Source organism: Rhincodon typus, chromosome 4, assembly GCF_021869965.1.
Source record: "Rhincodon typus isolate 14 chromosome 4, sRhiTyp1.1, whole genome shotgun sequence".
In the NCBI taxonomy this organism is placed as follows: domain Eukaryota; kingdom Metazoa; phylum Chordata; class Chondrichthyes; order Orectolobiformes; family Rhincodontidae; genus Rhincodon; species Rhincodon typus.
In genome coordinates this window covers 1,995,069-2,016,748 of record NC_063335.1, presented here as the reverse complement: position 1 = coordinate 2,016,748, position 21,680 = coordinate 1,995,069, and the positions used below count along the sequence as shown (strand labels likewise).

At 41.7% G+C, this 21,680-nt stretch overlaps 1 protein-coding gene across 1 annotated transcript in view; it reads right to left on the bottom strand.

Annotated features, from left to right (window-relative positions):
- Positions 1-21,680, bottom strand: part of bbs9 (Bardet-Biedl syndrome 9) — a 492,952-nt gene that overhangs the window by 220,521 nt on the left and 250,751 nt on the right. Inside the window, exon 16 of the mRNA XM_048595604.1 lies at positions 5,576-5,758. Coding sequence (XP_048451561.1) covers positions 5,576-5,758 — 183 coding nt within the window. The remainder of the gene's footprint in view (positions 1-5,575; positions 5,759-21,680) is intronic.

Genomic DNA, 21,680 nt, shown 5'->3' with positions numbered 1-21,680 from the left:
GTGGGAGTAGGGAGGTCGGGGTAGTAGGCGGTGAGAGTGGGAGTAGGGAGGTTGGGGTAGTAGCCGGTGAGAGTGGGAGTAGGGAGGTAGGGGTAGTAGGCGGTGAGAGTGGGATTAGGGAGCCCAGGGTGGCCAGTGGCTACAGCAGGAATAGGCAGCCTGTGGCCGTGGTGGTGAGAGCAGGAGGGACAGCCTTTAGTGTCCTGCAGCGTGAGCTGCTGTAGGCTGCCACGGGGTGGTGTTGGTGAGGGTGGGAACAGGCAGTCTGTGGCGGCAGCAATAGCAGGAATAAGATGCAATGGTGAGGGCGAGTCCGAAGCCGGGGATTGTTTGTGAGGAGGGTGAGCCCAGCAGGGTCAGGCACATAGATTGTGGTCTTCAACTGGTAACTGTGCTTCTTTGCTTTTCTGCTTTTTCATAAGAAGGACTGTAACATTTAACTGTCTTTTCCTTATTTTTCTGCTTTATAACTAAAATTCTGTACCTTAAGTACCTTTGTACCTAAGATGGTGCCGTAAGTGGTCACTTGTCCACTTTTTACTGTGCTCATGTGACATGAACCTAATTCAATATTCCCTGCCTCCAGATACTGCCAAGTCAAAACTGTGAATGAAATCCACCTTAAATAGGTGCATTGTATCAAACTTTCAATAAAAAGGAAATTACTGAATTCATGTTATACCGAGCAGTTACTTCCATAAATTCCACAAATGAAACAAATCATGTAAGGGAACTCTATATATTCATTTGATCACACTCTACATTTAGATATTCTTAGCCTTCAAACAATACTTCTTGTTCACATAATGTTTGCAAATACATGTTCTGTACATCTTTAATACTACATTTTGTTAGGTATATTTAAATAAAACTGTTAGGATCATTTCATTATTTCTCAGAATAACCATCAAGAACAGTCTATTTATTGTAATGAAATACTGGATTACACAGTATTCAGATATAAACTGGTAAACAGGCTACATTTGTCAACATAGTTCTTAATAACAATAGTGAATAAGACACATCATTGCTATCACAAACACAGATTATCTGCGCTGACACAAACATCAGTTAAAACTGGCTACTTATATTTATATAAAGTTGATGGCAGTGGGCTTTCAGGAGGGAATCCACTGTAAGAGGGAAATTAAATCCAGCCAGAAAAGCAAATAAACTCTCTGCCAAGTAAGGAAAAGAACTATTCACACTGGGGATTACAGCATCTTAACATTTCAAAAAGGGATAAAAAAATTCATAAATGAAGACAAATGGTTGAACGGCTTACAGTCTGAGAAAGATCCATTATTCTTCAGCCCTCTTGTTTTACTGATACAGTTAATTTTAACAATAATACATACACATACTTGCTTTGTTTCTGGTTCTAAGCTGAACGTGTCTCCTGAAAGTCTGCATAAAGAACACAAATAGAAAAGACTATTCCTTCTCAAGTCTCTGGCAATGAGCCTGTTCTCCTAAGAACTTGTGAAATTATTTGCCAGTCAGATTAACATTATCAAACTTTTTAAAATGACAGGCACACCAATGGGAGATTGTCTTGTTATTGGTGATCGTACTTGTCTGTACCAAAGGGACATATTAAGGCTGTCAAAGAATGCTTGAATCCTGAAGGATATTTCAATGTTGATTAGTAAGAAGAATTGCTTCCTTATTTTGAGTTGTATGCAGCAGCAGGTAATTTTAAAGGTAACACATTTTAATTGCAAACAAAGTTCATATCTTTTCTCTAACAAGGGCTCCAAACAATGTTTATATTAGGTTGTCTGTTAGTTTCTCATTAATTATTGGCAGCCACTGACAATTTTCTTTTCAATGCTATCAAGATAATTTTTATGTACCAATTAAACTTGAATTCACTTTAAGTAAGATCTCCACAGCCTGATATAATTGAATCTCCTTTCAGCAGATAGCCTTTCATTTTCTTGATAGTAACAAGTCTAATTCCAAGTGATCAGAAATCCATTACAACAAAAATCTCCACAGTCAATGAATTATTTCAAAATGTAATTGTTGCCATGTAAAGGAACATGTCTACCAGTTTAAGCATACCAAGACCATGAACAAGCAAATCTGTTGGTATTGGTCGAGGGGTAATCCTGGGATAAATCTTTACTCTGCCTCAGATATATCACAGAATCTTTTACAACCACTTAAAATAGGCAGATGGGATTCATTTGAAAAATGCCTTTCCTTGCAATGTTTCCTTAAATCTTCAAAAGAAGTGGCGAAGGCTGGAGGGCAAGTTGGCTATGGTGGATTGGGAAACTATAGCGTAGAAATTGACAGTAGTTAGGCAATAGCTGACATTTACAGAAGTACTACTTGGCTTTATATCTAGAGGATTGGAGTATAAAGACACAGACCTTACCTGGATTTCAAGGGTTAAGTTATTAGGAGAGATTATACAAAACATGCTTGCCTTTTCTAAAAATTTAGAAAGTCAAGGGGTGATCTGATCAAAGTCTTCAAGATATTAACAGGAAAAGACAGGGTAAACCATTTCCATTGGTTGGGGATTCTAGAACTGGGGACATAATCTAAAAATAAGGGCCAGACCATGCAAGAGAGATGTTAGGAAGCACTTCTCTCTTCAACAAATGGCAGTTGATGCTCGATCGGTTATTAATTTTAAATCTGAGACAGATTTTTTTTGTTAAATGAGGTTATTAAGGAATATAGGCCAAAGGCAGGTATATGGAGATAGGCCACAGATCAACCATGAAATCACTGAATGGCAGAACAGACTTGAGAGGTCATATGGCTTACTCCTGTTCCTATGTTTCTATGTGGTCCTCATTCCTCTAAGACACAAAAAAAATCACGAAAGGTGAATTTACTATGACTAACAAAGGAAAACGAGATTGGCTTATCTTGTTACCAGAAAAAGCGGTAAGCCTGAGGATTGGGAGCAACTTAGAATCTTAAAACTTAAAGATTCAGCAAGAAACTGATAAAGAAAATGAAAAGAGAATATGAATGCCAGTGAGCAAGAAGCATAAAGGTGGACTATAAAACCTTCTTTTGGTGTATGAAAAAGAAAAGATTAGCAAGGTCAGGTATAGATCCATGATGAGCAGAGAGAGGAGAATTTACAATAGAGGATAGGAATATGACAGAGAATCAAAACAATTACTGTTGAACAGAAGCCAGCTATCTCACATTGCTACTTTGCAGTAAATCAACAAGTGGCTTTCTCTATCAACCGGAGACTATCTGCTGCATGACTATTGTAATTCCCTAGCCAGGCAGCATCTACCTGCCAGGTCGAAGAAGCAAGATTGGCTGTTTCTGCTCCGTTTCACAGTGGAAACTCTCTACAGGTTGGAGTCACATCTAGGGCAAATGAATGTGGTATGGGAATTAGATGTCAGTGTCTCACTTGCAGGAGTTGTTCGTGACAGCGTTCTAAGCCTAACCATCTTCAGCTGTTTCATCAAAGCCCTTCTCTCCAATATAAGGCCAGAAGCTGAGATATTTGCTAATGATTGTGCAATGGTCAGTCCTGCTCACAACTTATCCAATACTGCAGCATCTAAGGTACATGCAACAAGACTTTGATCATTTTGACCTGGTCTGATAAGTAATACCGCGCCAAACCAATTCTGGACAATGACCATCACAGAGAGAAAATCTAATCATCTCACAAAGACATTCAAAGGCATTACTTAGGCCTGCCATATAAATATCGTGGGTACAAGGTCAAGTTAGAGGTTGGGAATTCCGCAGTGACTAACTCACCTCCTCACCTTCTAAAGCTTGCCTGCCATCTAGAATGCAGAAATCAGGAGTGTGATTAAAAACTCTCCACTTGCCTGAATGTGTAGTTACGACAACACTTAAAGAGCTCAACACTATCCAGGACAAAGTAAGCCACGTAAAGAGTACCCCATCCATCAGATGAAACATTCACTCCTTCTACCACCGGAACACAGCAGCAGCAGTTTTTACCAGCAACCAAACCAACAAACTCTACCACTTAGAAGTACAAGGGCAGCTAATGCATCAGAACAATACAATGTGAAAGGTCCTCTCCAAGCATTGCATCACTTTGACATGGAATGATATTGCCAATCCTATACCGGATCTAAAACTCAGGACTTCCTCCCAAACAGCTGTATGAGTATAACTGCATCAAAAGGACTGCAGACTGCAGAAGTTCAAAAACACAGCTCAGCTCCTTCTCAAGGACAAATCCTAATGGTAATAAACATTGAATCCAAACATGAAAGGATTTGGGAGCTCTATGAAGGATGGTTTTGTGAACATGTCAATAATCTTGTACATGATTTTTCTGGTTGTATTCATGGACCTGATGAATTTTGTTGGATATTACTCATTTGTACAGGTGGATTTTTGAATCCTAAGAGAATCAAGGACATTGACTTTGTTCAAAATGGAGCTGAACTCAAAGCTTGACTCTATTGAATGGTGAATAGGGGTCATACAGCATGATCCTATTTCTTACAAATTACAAATGACAGAGACTAACAGAAAATTAAATTAGTCCGCAGTGATGTCAGCCAAGTAGCTTGTTGTATATTAATGTCACCATGAACACTTTCAACAATTATAGCTGCACAATCCACATACCTGCCATCTGAATTAGGTATAACATAAGCTAGCTTTGCCTCAGTATGACATGCTTTAATACAACAGCAGATTTTGAATCAAATAACTATCAGTAAAAATAAAAGGATATTTTCTGTTTGAAACTAGTTGTCTACTGTAGGTATCAATTCAATATATTTGTTAATGGAGACTATGAGTAGCTTGCTATGAAACATCAATTAGACAACAGCCACAGAATGTGGTCTTGTTTCACTGTGAAATGAACAACATAATAATTGCTTTTGAACAGTAGTTCTTCATGGAAAGTGGATGAGCTCTGAGGACAAAACAGTACTACTGATTCTGGAAAGCAATGGCCAACTTTGGCTTTGTATTTTGGATGAATTTTAGACATAGAAGAGATTGTCAGAACAAAGCATATGACATGTGAACAGAATTGAATGTTATTGGAATAGGATCAACTGATACATCAAATACTATGCAGGATGGAATTTTTGGGCTGCTGCAGCTTAGAGTTTTTCTCTCTAAGGACAATAAGATTGAAGAGCAGTGCTGGGAAGATTCTATACATTTATTCAATTACCTTCGGGGACCAGGGGGCATTTATATAGAACTTTCTTTCAAGAGCATAAAGTAATACCTTGTCATGATACACATTATTTGTGAAAGAAAGTATTCATAGACCATTTCTTGAACTATCTGTTTATCTTCTTGCGGGAAATGTACTCAAGGTGATGCCAATATCAATCTTATTTCCCCATGTGCAGTTCTCACTTAAACATAACATGACAATGATTTCTGTAAATGGTAAATTTAAACCCAAGAATCTCTATTTAAGAAAAAAGTTATTCTTAGAAATAGTGCAGCAGCAAAAGAACTCTGTGCCATTTGGACAGCATCTGCTGCATCAATCTGTTGAATGTATCTGTTCAAGAATAAACATCTCTGCAGAGAAACGATATATTCTACAACCTTACATAGCACTTACTAATTCCTGGCTATCTTGCATCAGTGGTAGAAATGTAGCCTTCAGTATGGTCATCTCATCAGGGCTCAAATTTTGCCACAGGCCAATCAATTGAACCAACAAATGGGTGCCACTCTTCAGCCTGGTGAAAACTTGGTACAAGTTGGCCTGATTCTCCTCTGCAGCATCAGCTAGAGCTGTAAGCTGAAACAAAAGCAACAGTAATTATATCATTTTTTAGCAAATATCAAATATAATATTTTCAACAGGAGCTCTTTGAAAAAAATTTGGATCACAAGAGTACTATTAAAAATACATGCAACGTTACAAGGAAAAGGGAAAGGAAATTAAACTTTTATCAATTTAACATAAAAGGATGCATGACAATACATAGTGGTTGTAAAAGGCCCTTTAAATGAACAAGCATTACACACTTATAACATTATCCATGATGTAAGTGCAAATTACTGACCTGGAACACGTCAATAGTTCTTTCACAGTTGGGATCTTTTTAGCTACTTCCCTGAACTGTGTTAGCAGGAAATCTTCTCATCACTTCTCCTCACCTGCCTGTTTATTGTTTGTGTCTGCTTGGTTTTTAATAGGCCCATTCCTAGCAGAGGACCTGTGCAGCTGCTTAGTCTTAAAATCAGATTACTTTGGTATCTACCTCTTGGGGTTCTGTTTATGGCAAAGGGGTCAACATAGCAGATGCTGTCAGACCTTTCTCAAGAGCAACTAAGAATGGGCAATAAATAGTGGGCTTGCCAGCAATGCTCTCATCCCATGAATGAACAAAAACAAAGGCCATACCATCAGAAACATTAAAGAATGCAGGAGTTATATGACAGATGATTTTGTTAACACATCAATAATATCACAGATTGTTAGGTTGTTTCTATAAATCTGGCTTTTGTTGGATATTGCTCATATGAACAGATTGATTGTTGTGCTCTAAGGACCAAGTAATACAGTGATTGAGTAGGAACTGGAGTTAAGGTTGAAGATGAACCATGATCCTATCAACTGATGGCATACACCTGAACCTACCGAATAGTGACTGCTGTCACCTCGATCCAGCACATTATGGTTCAACACAGTTAACTGCGCCACTGAATTTTCAAGCCATTTCTTTTATGCAGCAGTTCAGCAGTATACTCTCCACTTAATGAGCAATGAAGGGTATGCAGTTGTGAAGCCAGATCAGTAACCCAGAGGTCACATGCTCAAGTTGCAACATAGCAAAAGTTATGAAACTGAACTCAGTACCAGACTGTGAAAGCTGCTGTTTTTGTTGTAAAAATCCACATGGTTTACAAATGCCCTTCGGGTTAGATAAGGGAAGGGAACATATCACTCTGTCCAGCCTGGCCCATATGTAACTCCAGCCCCACACTATCTTAGCTGATTCTTTAATTGCAATGTTGCTCACATTCCAAAATCAGGTTTTCTGCAACAGATACGTAGATGTTGCACATCAAAATTCTAGAGCTAAACTTCTTACATATGAGTGCACTCATAGTGGACCATAAATGACTGTAATTCAAATCTGGCTTGCCTCACTGTAGACACACACTCATATAACTAATAGGTAATTTGATCACACCTGGTACAAGGACTTTGCTAGAAAATATTTGTCAATATTTGGGTCACACTTCCAAACAGTGTCAGGTAAAGGGGTAACTATCAATGCTCAAAGGAGAGATAGCAGATTCTGAAGTCAATAAGATACAATAATTTACAAATGGAGTGCATTTTTAACTGAAAATCATCTGGACACTTGCTGCAAGACTGACGAAAGAAATTGACTGAATGGTCTTTGGTGGTTTCTAGATTCTTACCATACTAGTGAAACTATAATGTACACTAGAAAATTGATTAGATTTTTGAATAGGATCCCAATGCTAATATCCAGATTAAAATCAGATAAGCTAAATAAATGTGCATAGCATTGCATCCAGCGTCACAATCAAAGATAATCTACTGTTCTTAATTAAACCTGTATGGATGGACACAGATGATTTATGAGGATATTGTTATGAAGTTTGACAATGGCCGCTAGTGAAAAATCCAAATTGGGGTAGGTTGTGGAAATGTGATATACCAACCAGCAAACCAAGAAATTGTACGCAAGTCTAAGAACCTAATCTTGTTTGAGATCAGTCATGATTGTATAAATAGCAGGGCAGGCTCTCGGGGCTGAATTGCCTACTCTTGCTCCTCAGTATTATGTTCTTACATTCTTCTTCTGTGCTTCACAAAGCTAATAGCTGAACCGATCTACATGACTACTGTAATCATGTAGGATTCCCTGTACTGTAAACATGAAGTTTTATGCTGTTGTCTTCAGGAACTGGTAGGGCTTTTCTCTTGAATTGTAGCAAAGTTTTCCATCTGCAAAGTTTTGCACTTGTGCTGAATTATGATCCATATCTCTTGATCATTCCCTCAAGCAAGTCACTATGTTTCCTGTAGAAAGGTAAAGAAACTCTTCTCAGGTGCTTGTTCTGGTGGTTTTTAGGGTTGACCAGGCACTATGGGTATATATCTATAGCTCTTGATTGGTGGAAGTTGAGAGGTCTGCAGCCAGGACTGAATTAGAAGGTCCAACCTTGGGGGATTTTTGAGGCCTTCAAAGTTAATTCTCTTGAGACATTGCCTCTGTTGCTTTGTTGTTTGGAGGACAGGCTGCAAGATACAGCACACTGGATTAAGATGGTGCGAAATTCAGCACTTACTTATCATTATCCATCATGGCCCAAGTGACACAAACATATCTGTTGTCCTTTGCTTGATCGATGACATAATCAAACAGGTACCAATGTTTGGACTATGGATGTTACCAAGAGATCTTGTATTTGTATTCCCTAGTTCATCCTCACCTATCACACCTTTCCACAATCTATCATGGCTCTAGCGCTGAAATCCTCAAGGAGGATCAATGTGTCATCTGTTAGAGCGTGGGTTCGGGTTTACTGAGGGTCAATGTAGAACCACTCTTTTATTTCATCTGTTGCTTCAAGAATAGGAATATTATGTGCTGATTCCTCATTAAAGTGAGCCAAACATACATTAGCTGCTTGTCACCAATTTGCCAGAAAAGCTTATTAATGTCTTCTTCACCAAAGCATGTGAGAAAATAAGCCTTTCTCTAAATTCTAGGACTATTTTCCATATTCTGATTACTTCCTGTCAATAAAACCAGACATAGATGTTGGAATTCATCAACGATTACAATGTGCCTGCTCAGGCAACTTGCTGAGGAAAAGAGTATTTGAGAGACAGGATCTCAAACCTGAATCATGGATTACTAGGCAGCTGTGATCTCTGCACACTAATTATGCTCCAGAGACTTGGACAACCTAGAGCAAGCACCTCAAAGCATTGGAGAAAAACCAACAGAGTGCCTTTGCAAGATCTTCCAAATCCAGGGAATCCAACAGCAATGCCATCTGCCAAGCCAAATTACACAGCTGCAAGGTGAATGGGACATACCATTCACATTTTTGAAGTCAGACTTCTAAAGCAACTGCTCTACCTGGTATTCAGTCATAGCAGGAGACTTCCAGAATGGTAACTGAATACCTTTCAGGATAGTCCCAAAGCATCTCTGATAAGATCAAACATTTCTGTGACTTATATAATTTGCTGCCCTGCGACCAACCAAAATGGGGAATGTTTATCTGGGAAGGTTTATTAAACAGGTCAGAAGACTCGAATCAGTGCTGGATTGCATCCTTGGATATTAAAGAAAATGCATACAGAGAAAGTGGATGCACTGGTAGTAATCTTCCTGGAATCCTATATTCTGGAAAACTGGAGGATTGCAAAACTGTCAATGCAACACACTAACTCAAAAAGGGAAATGGACAAACAAAAAATGGTAACTTCAGGCTAGTTTGTTCAGTCAAGTGGGAAGGATGATTCACAGAGTCTACAGACAGCTGGACAACTTAACACAGATAGATTACGTAAAACAGTTACGTGACTGGGCTAAAGCTTGTGTGGAAACCTGTGCGGAAAATGAAGGAAAGCGACTCACCAGGTTAAAGCGATCCTGGCCAGTCAGGGCATCAGTCCGCCACAGTCTGACTGTGAGCCAGCCTCGCTGAATGGATCAATGAGGGGCTCAATCCTCTGATAAGGTGTTCACTCTGTTCAATAACACACTGGGCTTTCGTCTCTCTCAATTCCAATAACCAGCCACTAATGGACTGATGACTCCAACTTAACCCAGCAAAGTGTCAAACTTCAGCGCAACACCTCAATTCAAAATGGCTTTTTTTTTGTCAGTGGTTAATGAATTGTGTTAGCTTTTTTGGCCTCCTGCCATAAGGATGTAGAGCTGTTTGTCTTTTTTACACTAACAAGAAAACCCAAACTGAAAAAGTAATAGAGACCAGCAATAATTTTCCAGTTACTGACATTTCAAATAGTGTACTTAAATAGGTTGTATAAGAATAAACTTAGGAAGCCAGACATAGTCTTCGAATCTACCAATGAGATGCTGACTTATTTCTTCCCTGCCCTTATTTTAGAACGGTGTTGGGCAAACTCGTTGATGTTGACTTTAGCTGTATTATCTGGGACTGGCAACAAATGTAGTAACTCTTCTGAGATGGTATCCTTTCATATAAATGTAGCTGATACACTAATATTAGCAATTGTGTATCTTCACTTGAATTCTGCTTATCCATTAAATATTTCCTGAGCTGCTTTATCTATCATAGAGAAGGAATCCTTTGTTTTTAGATGTGGAGTTATCACGTGTCATTGTGTATGGTAACTTTGTTTGGAACAGTCTGTTTCAAGATGGCATCGGAGTCTGTTTCAAGATGGCGTCGGAGTCTGTTTCAAGATGGCGTCGGAGTGTGGCGACACTTCGCATATATCATGAGAAAAACACTTTGCACTATATTTTTATATAAATGAGACAAGAAATCTGAAAGACTGCAGAAAGCTGCAGCACAGAAGGGTCCTCATGCATGAATCACAAAAAGTTCAGTTGGTATTAGGGAAGACAAATGGAATGTTGGGCTGTAAAAATATAAAACCATGCAGGCCCTATTTGATCACACCTGGAATACTGTGAACCATTTTTACTCTATTGTCTCAGAAAAGCTACATTGACATTGGAGGCAGTCCTGAGAAGGGTCACAGGATTGATCCTGGTTTTAGAGGCATTTTCTTATGAGGAGATATTGAGTAGGCTGGGTATGTACTCAGTGAGGAAGAATGAGAGATGATCTTTTTGAAACATATAAGATTCTTAGGGTACTCAATAGGGTTGATGCGGAAAGGTTGCTTCCTCTTGTGGGAGAGTCTAGGATCAGAGGGCATAATCTCTGAGTAAGAAGTCACCCATTTGGCACAGAGATGAAGAGGAATTTCTTCTGTCAGAGGGTAGTGTATCTGTGGTATCCTTTACTGCCATAGGATGTAGAGGCTGTGTTATTGTGGTATATTCAAGGCTCAGATAGACTGATTTTTAATCAATAAGAGAATCAAGGGATACAGGGAAAAGACAGAGAAGTGGAACTGAGGATCATCAGTTAAACCATTATCTAATTGAATGGCAGGGCAGACTTAAAGGGCAAATGACCTACTTCTGCTCTCATGTCGTATGGCCTTATAGTCTTATAAGAACACGTGGAGGCAAAGTTGAGACATCAAAGACAGCACACAAAACCACCAAACAACACCAACACTTCAACTACCAGCTGCCCTGCATGGGGGATGGATAGCCTAAAATGTATTGAAACACAGCAGGATTGAGCTGAGATGCTAAGTCATAATGACTGTCCTAGTTAGCAAGAGTTTCAGAACGTAAGCAGGGCAGAGATTCACACACTTCATGGCACTAAAAAACCCTTCGTTTCTAAACTGACATAGAAACATACACATTTGAGCCCACCCTCAAAATTATGAGTCAATTTGAAACCACTGATAAGCCACCAGGATTTTACAACCTGCATAACATAATTGAAAATACATAACAAGTAGGGGTAGTTGAAGGCTCAGTACAATCCCCCCTATTTAGATAACAAGCTCACATCAGTTGAGCTTTTGTCTTGTTTTTTTAAGTACCTACTGATCTCATTACCACCGTGTAAATCTCTTTGACTCACCCATTGTTCAGTATGTGCTTTATAGCCTAAACTTTTGTACCAAAAATATTAGTAGGGTCAAACTGAGTGCAAAGCCTCTCACCCCCTCCTCCGCAGAAGCACTGAGTACATTGTCTCCAAGATTTGTATTGTTCTCCAAGATTAAGAATCAGTTACACAGTGATTGAAGAAGTTTTACAGACATTTTAGCTGTCTGCCTAACTATTAAATCTTTATTCTGTTGGTGAAAAAGGCTAGCTTTGGTTTAAATAAAATGAAACGCATTTGTAAATCCTGGCATTAAACTGACTGAACAGGAGTATTATCAAGCTAAATCAAGTGCAGGTAAGAAACATATGACACACCTCCATTAGATGTCAGATACGAAGAAAATTATACCCTCATGTTTTCAGGATTTCGGCATAACTCCAACATTGAATTATTGTCATTGAGAATGATGACTGGTGCCAGGTTAGCCTCATAAACAGATCAAAGTCTGCAATAGCAATGAAGTCAAACTTTGTATGTAAAAGATACTGAGTGCTTTGAAAAAATATTCAATCTTTGCCAGCAGAATTCGGGCCCTGTGAGAAAACAGTTTTTACAGAGAGATGGGAAAATAAACCTGAACTAAACATTTTTACTTCAACACTTCTTTTTGTTGTTCTCAATCAGCACTATTTGGCAAGTATAAATAATACTTGATAAAGCCTCCCCTCACATGGCTTACCAACAGATATTACTTTGTCCTGTGCTAATCTGAAGATAAAGGCAGTGGGTATGTGGTATATAATAACTTTTCAATCTCTTGAAGGAATACACTGATAATTAACAGAGGGCATTTTGGGTGTGATAGGAGGTTAGTGCTCACAATCATGGAAAATACAAGTCAAAAGTACCAATACTATTATGACGGATTTTTGTATCAGTAAAATGACTCTCACTTGTCGTTCACTGTTGTTTCCTTGACTGACGGGATCACTAATAACTATAGCTCATTAGCCTTTTCTCCAAATTGGCAGCATTCACTATTTGATCAATGTATTTTTAAAAATCCAAAGAAGTGATCGTGGAAAGTAACAAAACAATGTTGAAGCATAGTATAGTTTTTTTTATATTTTATTTAAAATAGAATTGACAGCTTCCTTAAAAAATACATTCTAGTATTGAACTGTGCACATTGGTACAAAAATAACTTTACATAATCTTGGGACATCCCACAATATTCTGAAATGCACTCATTGTTGTAATGTCGGCAATACAGCAGTCAATCCCAAAAACATCAATTAAATGAATGACAAAACCACTTCAGCTTTGGTTGAGGAATGAATATTGGTCAGGGGAGAGGTAGTGGTTAGAATGATGTCAATCAGGTGGACCTCCCTGATTGACGCTGGCACAGGTCCTAGGGGAGGGACTTACAGCCGGAGAGCTGCCCCTTTCTTGGCGTAAGGTGGTCATTGTCCTGCTGCCAAAGAAGGGGGACCTTCGTTCCCTTAAGAACTGGTGTCCAGTCTTCCTCCTCAGCATGGATTATGACATTTTTGCCAGGATGTTGGCTTCTCACCTGGCATCTGTGCTGCACATGATCCACCCTGACCAGTCATACACACCCCAGGCTGGAGGATTCATGACAATGTCCATCTGTTCTGGGGCCTGATCCATTTTTGTCAGAGGACTGGTCTGTCGAATGCCTTCCTGTCTTTTGGTCAGGAGAAGGAATTCGACAGGGTCTGCAGGCATTCGGGTTCAGGAGACAGTTTGTCACCCGGAACTAAGTTTTATACACCACCGCAGAGTGTCTGGTTAAAGTTAACAGGTCCCTGACAGTGCACCTTCGCTTCGGGACAGGGGTATATCAGGGCTGCCCCCTGTCCAACCAGCTGTATTCCCTGTGTGTGGAACCTTTCCTGTGCCTTTTGAGGAGGAGGTTGTTGGGGCTGGTTCTGCATGGGCCAGGCGCGGGCGTGGTCCTTCCCAGTTATGCCAATGATGTGCTCCTCACGTTCACTGACCCGGCTGACCTGGGGAGGCAGCACGAGTATCAGGCAGTGTACTCGGCAGCAACTTCCACCTGGATCAACTGGACCAAATGTCCTGGACTCCTGGTTGCTCCGTGGTGGGTGGACTCTCTGCCAGAGGAGCTACAGGAGTTCAGCTGGAGCACCACCTATCTCCTCTATCTGGTGGTTTACCTCAGCCCGGCTGAGGGACCCTGGTCGGCAAATTGGCAGGAGCTGGAGGCCAAAGTCTCAGCTCGCTTAGGCCGCTGCTCAGGCCTGCTCTGAGTGCTGTCTTACAGGAGCCAAATGCTGCTCATAAACCAGCCGGTGTCCTCCATGTTGTGGTACCAGCTAGTCCCTTTGGTCCCTCCTTCTAGTTTTGTCGCTGACATCCAGAGAACGTTGGTTCACTTCTTCAGGGACATAAAGCCGCATTGGGTCATGGCACAATTTCTGAGAGTCTCCATTCAGGAGGGTGGTCAGTTACCGGCGTACATCCACACCCAGGTGGTGACTTTCCACCTTCAGCGATAACCTTTACGTTGATCCTCCTCCTCGGTGCTGCATCCTGGCAATGTAACTTTTTCACCAGGTGCGTAGACTCAATTACAACATGCAGCTCCTGTTTATCGACCACAAGGGTTTGCAAGTTGCCCTCGAGATGTTGCATGTCTTTTACCAGGACTTGATCACTGTCTGGGATATGGTTGATTTGTGCCGGATCTACTCTCCATCAGGAGTAGCGACTATCATCAGAGAGCTGTTGCTTAGGAATCCACGCCTCTACAATTGCAGGTTCATGTGGCTGGCGGAGGGGAGGGCTGTGGCTGCAGGGATGACCAGGTTTGGGCATCTGCTGGGTGGCGGGGGCCTGGGCTGGATGCTGCCGCAGGAACTGGCAGACAGGGTGATGGTAGACATCCGGCCTGTGACCACTGCCATCCAATGCCCTAAAATGGCAGTGCTCGGACCCAACATTGTGCACCAGTTGGAGGATGCTCAGGTGTGCAGTTGGATCCTATCTGCGCGTACCCCTGCCTTTACATTGGCCCCAGGATCCCGTACCTCCCCAGGGAGCCTGTGCCCCACAACCTGAACCGCCTGCAGAACACAGGAAGTATTGATTTTAGACGGGTACCTGGGCACGACTTTATGTGCCCATTTACCACCGGATGGTGGAAATCCTCAGTGCAGGTCTCTCTATGTGGGAGTCGTCCCTCTTTCCCATGGGGAATCTGGGATGGAGGGTGTTGTGTGCAGCAGTCCTGTGCAACTCCCAGCCCAACTGTTTGTTTTGTGGCACTGTGCAGTCCGTGGACCATGTGTATATTGAGTGTGGGCATTGGAACTCCCTTTTTAATTATCTCAAAGATCATATTCTCTGCGTTTGGTAGCACTTGTGCCCCACACTCCTGACCTTTGGGCACCTGGTGTGGAGGGGAGTGGGCAGGTCAGGGGATCTTCTCGTGGGTCTGCTCCTGGGCCTGGCCAAGCTGGTCATTAACAGGTCCAGGCAGCGGGCCATGGGGGTGGTCATTTATGCTGACTGCCTGCCCCTCTTCCATGGCTGTATTTGAGCCCGGGTGTCCCTGGAAAGGAAGCACGTGGTGTCGACCAATGCTCTTGATGCCTTTAGGGAGAGGTGGGCACTGGTGAAGGGTGGAATGCTTTATTTCCCTTTCCGAGAGGCGACATTACAAACTTTTCACTGCACTCAATGGAGTGTATGTGACTACAAAGGCTCGGATCGGCTCTTTTCTCCTTTCCTCTCATCTTTCTCCTCTCCTCTCCTCTCCTCCCCTCCTCTCCTCTCCTCCCCTCCTCTCCTCTTCTCTCCTCTCCTCTCCCCTCCCCTCCTCTCCTCCTCTCCTCTCCTCTTCTCCCCTCTCCCCTCCTCTTCTCCCCTCCTCTCCTCTCCTCTCCTCTCTCCTCCTCCCCTCCTCTCCTCTAGGAGCTGGCTCTGTGCTAACTGAATCAGTGTCAAGTACTATGCATGTCTAAATAAAGGGTGACTCAGTGATGGGATGTGGAGCTATTTCAGGAAGGTTGATGGGTCTCATCTGGAAGAGACATTGGCGGATGCCTACTATGTGGCGCGATAAAGCTGAGACTCTGGTCTGAGAACTTGGACAATTTTGAAATTAATTCACGTGGCTGTATTATCGTGTACAGGACATCTGACAAATAAGCATTCCTTAAACCAACTAATGCTGAAGGATACCTTAGATCTCCACGAATGAGCTTTTGGTCATGACATGCCTAGTACAAGCATGTCATATTATAAACGTCCAGTCAATACTTTAAAAATGAGTCATACACAAGCTGGTCATTGCTGCAAATCATCTGGGCTACAAACAGTACCAACTCTTCAGCAATGTCTAATAAATATGGACAATCACATGATCTCGGTAATTCACATGTCCCTTTGTTTAATGAGGGCTAATTCAAGGAGACTATGGGCAGAATCTTATCGGAGCCTGAATTACTATGGCAAAAAATGTGGCAAAATCACTCAAGAAGTCCATTGAGGCCCATCTCAGTGTTAGGAGCGACTTGTTGCATCATTTAATTCAATTCCAGGCATTAAGACAAGCTTCTTGCTAGAGACTGAGCTACTAATTAAGCAGCATTATTGCTTGTTAAAGACATTAATTGCATATCTTGCCTCAGTAATTTGCAGCTTCCCATCATAGCACCCATTACAAGCAAATAAGATGCAGAGGATTCTGAACATGGAAGTCAGAACGAACACTGGGTAAATGCAACTCGCTCCTGGTTACGAAGAGTCTCCATTTTACTCACCATTTAACAGCATCTCGGAGTACTAGCCACATGTACCCCTCATCCACTGATATTTGTCTCCAATATTTTCCAACCCCTCACGATCCTCATGGATGCTTAAGAAGCAGAGACCTGTATTGCAGGGCACACTAGCATTGAAAGACTGCTGGAAAGATATCTTGTGCATAGGGACAGGTACTGAGCTCACAGATAGACCATCTCAGGCTGTTCGTTTGCTCTTTAAGTGCTTACTCATTTTGTGCTTACTTGCATGCTCATTGTATCATTGCCTTGCCTTGCCATGCCTATTAGCACAGTCACACAACTAGGCATTGACCATCTCTAACTTGAATGTCCCTTGACATCCAATGGTGTTATCAGCAGTGGTGTATCCCCCCACTGTCAACATCCTAGGGGTTACCAGTGAGCAGGAATGGAACTGGACTGGCCGTGTAATTACAGTGGATACAAAAGTAGGTCAGAGGCTAGATATCCTGCTAAAAGTAACTCACTTCCTGACTTCCCAAATCCTGTACACCATCTACAAGGCACAAATTAGGAATGTGGTGAAATACTACCCACTTGCCTGGATGTGTGCAGTTTCAACAACACTAATGAATCTTGACACCATCCAGGACAAAGCAGCCTGCTCAACTGGTACCATATTCACTCTCTCCCCAACCAACGCTCATCTATAAGATACACGGCAGATATTCACCAAGGCTCCTTAGACAGCACCAAAAACCACTTCCATCTCAAAGAACAAGGAGACCAGATCCATGGGAACACCACCACCGCTTGCAGGTTCATCTCCAAGCCACTCACCATCCTGAGTTAGAAATAAAATCACCATTACTTTAGTGTCACTGGCTCAAAATTCATGAATTCCCTCCCTATTAGCATTGTGGATCTAAGGCAGCTCACCACCACCTTCTCAAAAGCAACTAGAAATGGTAAGTAAATACTGGCCCAGACAGTGATGCCAACATCTCATGAATGAATAAAAAATGGCAGCATGCATTGCTGCTCAGCAGTCCTCATTCAAGGGGGTCGTACATCTTGCTGAGTGGCAGTGTGCTTCATCAGTCTTACATTTGCACCATGTGCCAGCAGCTTACGCAGTGAACTCACTGCATGTTCAGCAATTAAGCAGCAAGTGTCGGTCTTAAGACAGTAGACCTCACTTAAGTTGATGGAGGCATTAGTCAGGGGGTCCTGACACAGTTAGTCAAGGGCAGCCTCTGTTGCCACTCCAGGAGACTGGCCACAATGGGGTGTCCAGGTGGGGTGTTCTTGGTGAGGAGGTCCATGCCTCTGCAGTCCAGAGTGCGTCACGATCAGTCTGGGGGTATGGCTAACATAGTTGACCATATGTACAAGAATCAGTCAGGGATCTAGACATATCTCGCCTGGAGCTATCCAATTAGGTTATTCAAGGGGATGGGCCACAGTCAGTCCACTGAGTCTGTCAGAGAAACAAGGGGAAGGAAAGATTGGGGATCAAGGGGACTTGCTTGCACAGGAAGGAATCTTGAGAACCTACTCATGGATTGTGATTGGAGGCTGCAAACTAGTCCGGGAAGATTACAAGGAACCTGATATGTGAAGGGGAAACAGCACTGTTAAGGGGGAAAGTGTGGCAAAGGATGGATGAGAATGGGATAAGGCAAGATGGGGCTGTCTATGGTCAGGAGCACCCTAGCTTTACTGGGGGGACAGTGTATGACCACACCTGGCATGGCCACATCATATGTTAAGGGTGGAGGGGAAAGGTGGGTGGATACAGGCCCAGATAGATGGGTTATGTAGGGACTGGGGAGCTGACATTTCTAGAGAGTTCATGTGAAATGCTTTCAGGAAGGAGATCTAGATGTTCAGGGGCCTTACTGGTTCATAGAGATGGAGGCTGGAGGCCATTGCCCATAAAAATTTGTTGTTGCTTTACATCTTGCTGGAAATCAAAACTATGCAATATGAAAGAAAATGGCTACAACCATACCAAGAGTCAGCAGGGTAAGTCTCTCGATTTGTGAACGAGGGGGCTGCAAGGTCAACCAATGTGAGGCTCTTCAGAGAGCAAGAACAGTACACACAGATCCATGTGCTGTACAGAACATAGATCTGTGGGGTTCCAAATCATTGGTAATCTGAATACGTTCATTCCCTGTATGCTGTGCACCTCCCTGACCCACACATTGCTGTCCATCTCATTCACATTATCACTTTTGCAAACAGAGATTTGGGATGTTTGACCAAGAGGGGAAAAAGTGCCAGCAGAACCCATTGTCCTATATAAGCTTTGCTCATCTTGATCAGACTTTTCTTTCTTTCCTTCCTGCTATGTCTCAGTGTTGTTTCTGGCTCTGAAGCAGGTTATTCAAGGGGATGGGCCACAGTCAGTCCACTGAGTCTGTCAGAGAAACAAGGGGAAGGAAAGATTGGGGATCAAGGGGACTTGCTTGCACAGGGGCAGACTGCTTGACAATGGAGCTCATTGGCCCTGGAGGCTCGGTCAGGTGATCCCAAGGGTGTCTGCGTCTGGAGAACACAGACGTGCTGAAATCCGCCTCAACTTGAACTTTCATGAGTGGGGGGGCATGCATGGTGGAGGTGGATGGCCCAGCAACCATTGGAGTATGCACAAAATGTAAAAATCAGCTCCATGGAGCTTGCAAACTGCTTGTATTCATGTTTCATTATTGGGTAAATGGAAGATCAAAACTCAATAGCCACTGTCAATTTTCCAATGCATCATGATGGCCCCTACCCATCCAATTTAAACTTGTGAAAAGCCACATGCTGAGACAGCCAGATTTTTGTCTTTTTTTAAAAGCCCTGTGTCCCCTAACATGTTCCAACCTCATATTCACCTGAGAATCAACTTCGGAATTTCACATCTGACTAAGGTAGTGCACTGGAAATCAGGCCCCATTATTTCCAAAGTCATCATAAAGTTAAAGATTTTTAAAACACACACACACACACACACACACACACACACACACACACACACACACACACACACACACACACACACACACACACACACAAAAAATGGGTGTTGAGGATGAAGGAGTAGATTGTGAAAGCTGTTTAGTGGTTCCTGTTCACAGGGCTGTTGAGAAGATTCTTATGATTCTTGTGCTGGTCGGAATGCTGCTTCTCAGTCTTCCAAACATTTTAATGAAAATGGTTTTCTCATTAATACAAATGATTTTAAATCATAATTATGTGACTGTTAAAATTATTACTATGCTTTTGCATAATGCAAAAGATTTCTGGCACAAATTGGGATAAGACAATGTAAAATACAGTAGGATGGGTGAAGACTCATGTGGAGCATTAACATTGACATAGACACATGGAGCGGGGTGTTTTTAAGCATATGTTGCGGGCTATATTGTAATATTCCATGAAATGTTATGTAATACACACATGTTGCATTTACAAATGGAAAAAGAACTCAAAGATAAAACTTCTTACCTAAAACATTACAAAGCAGATGATAATAACTTTTAGAAAAATGTTATGTTTACATCTTGTAATCTTTGGAATACTGCGTTCAATCCTAGTCTCCCTGCTCTCGGAAGGATGCTGTGAAACTTGAAAGGATTCAGAAAAGATTTGCAAGGATGTTGCCAGGGTTGGAGGGATTGAGCTGTAGGTAGAGGCTGAATAGACTGAGGCTATTTTCCCTGGAGCATCGGAGGCTGAGGGGTGACCTTATAGAAGTTTATAAAATCTTTAGGGGCATAGATAGGGAGAATAGCCAAGGTCTTTTTCACAGGGTAGCGGAGTCCAAAACTAGAGGATATTTGGTTAAGGTGAGAGGGGCAGGATTTAGAAGGGACCTAAGGGGCAACTTTTCCACACAGAGGGTGGTGCATGTATGGAACGAGCTGCCAGAGGAAGTGGTGGAGGTGGGTACAATTACAACATTTAAAAGGCAACTGGATGGGTACATGAATAGGAAGGGTTTAGAGGGATATGGGCCATACGGAACTAGATTAATTCAGGATATCTAGTCGGCATAAACAAGTTGGACCGAAGCATCTGTTTCCATGCTGTACAGCTCTATGGCTCTAAACGCAGGGCATCGATACAATTTAAGTTTTTGAAATCCTAACCTATTTACTGGCCTGAAATGGTGCTAATTTTGGCTTTGCCATGGAACTCTTTGGATTGCCAATATCAATAGCCTAGTCATGTTGACTATAAATAACATGAAGTGTTGGCCCTATATTAGTTTTACTTGACATCGGTAGCGGTGTGATTGTGGCAGTGCATCACTCTACTATTCTCTGATATTCACCAACATTTAACTGCTATATCATCCGGTCAACAGAAAGCTGTTTTCTGTACATGGTTTACATACAAAATTATGCTAATCCACCTTTTCCTTTCTTGAAGTATTACGTTACTGACATACACTGCTCAAATGATCTCCAATCTTTCTGCAATGATAGCATATGTTGAAGTTAAGACTTACAAACTTTTCATTTTCTACTAGACACAGAGAAATATGTAATTGAAGTTTCTGAAACAGCATTTTTATTGGATAAAATGGTTATGAAATCTTAAACTATGTTGGCTTAAATAGATATGCCAGAAAAAATGAAACAAATGCCTCTGTACAAATGAATTTGGAACAAATCCATTGTAAACCACAAGAATCTTGTGGTCCCTTTGCACTCAATCCATCAAACTTTGAGCAAATTATCCAGTACTCACTTTTGAGACACAATACATATTATACTCCTCCAAAGGACAATTTGGCAAGTTAACTAACTACTTGCTCATGATGTGATGTCATGAAACATTCACTCAAAGCCACTAGGTTTATTTGTGATAATTAAAAATATTTTCCGTCGTCCCAAGGTGGGTCAAACTTCTGTAACTTCAGTCAGCATTTCTTCTCTTGCTCTGCTTGACTTTATATATTGGAGTTGAACTGAAGAGCAGGGTATTTAGACTGGGGGCTAAGATCTAACTTGTTTTCAATTTTCATCGGATGGAAGACAGAAGGTAGACTTAATATTGGATTTGAAGAAAGGAATATTCTGAACTTGGAAATTTCCAAATGAAATATTCTTCAAACAATTATATTTAGATTTTTAGAGACAACAAGGTGCAGGGCTGGATGAACACAGCAGGCCAAGCAGCATCATAGGAGCAGAGAGGCTGACGTTTCGGGCCTAGACCCTTCATCAGAAAAGCTTTTCTGATGAAGGGTCT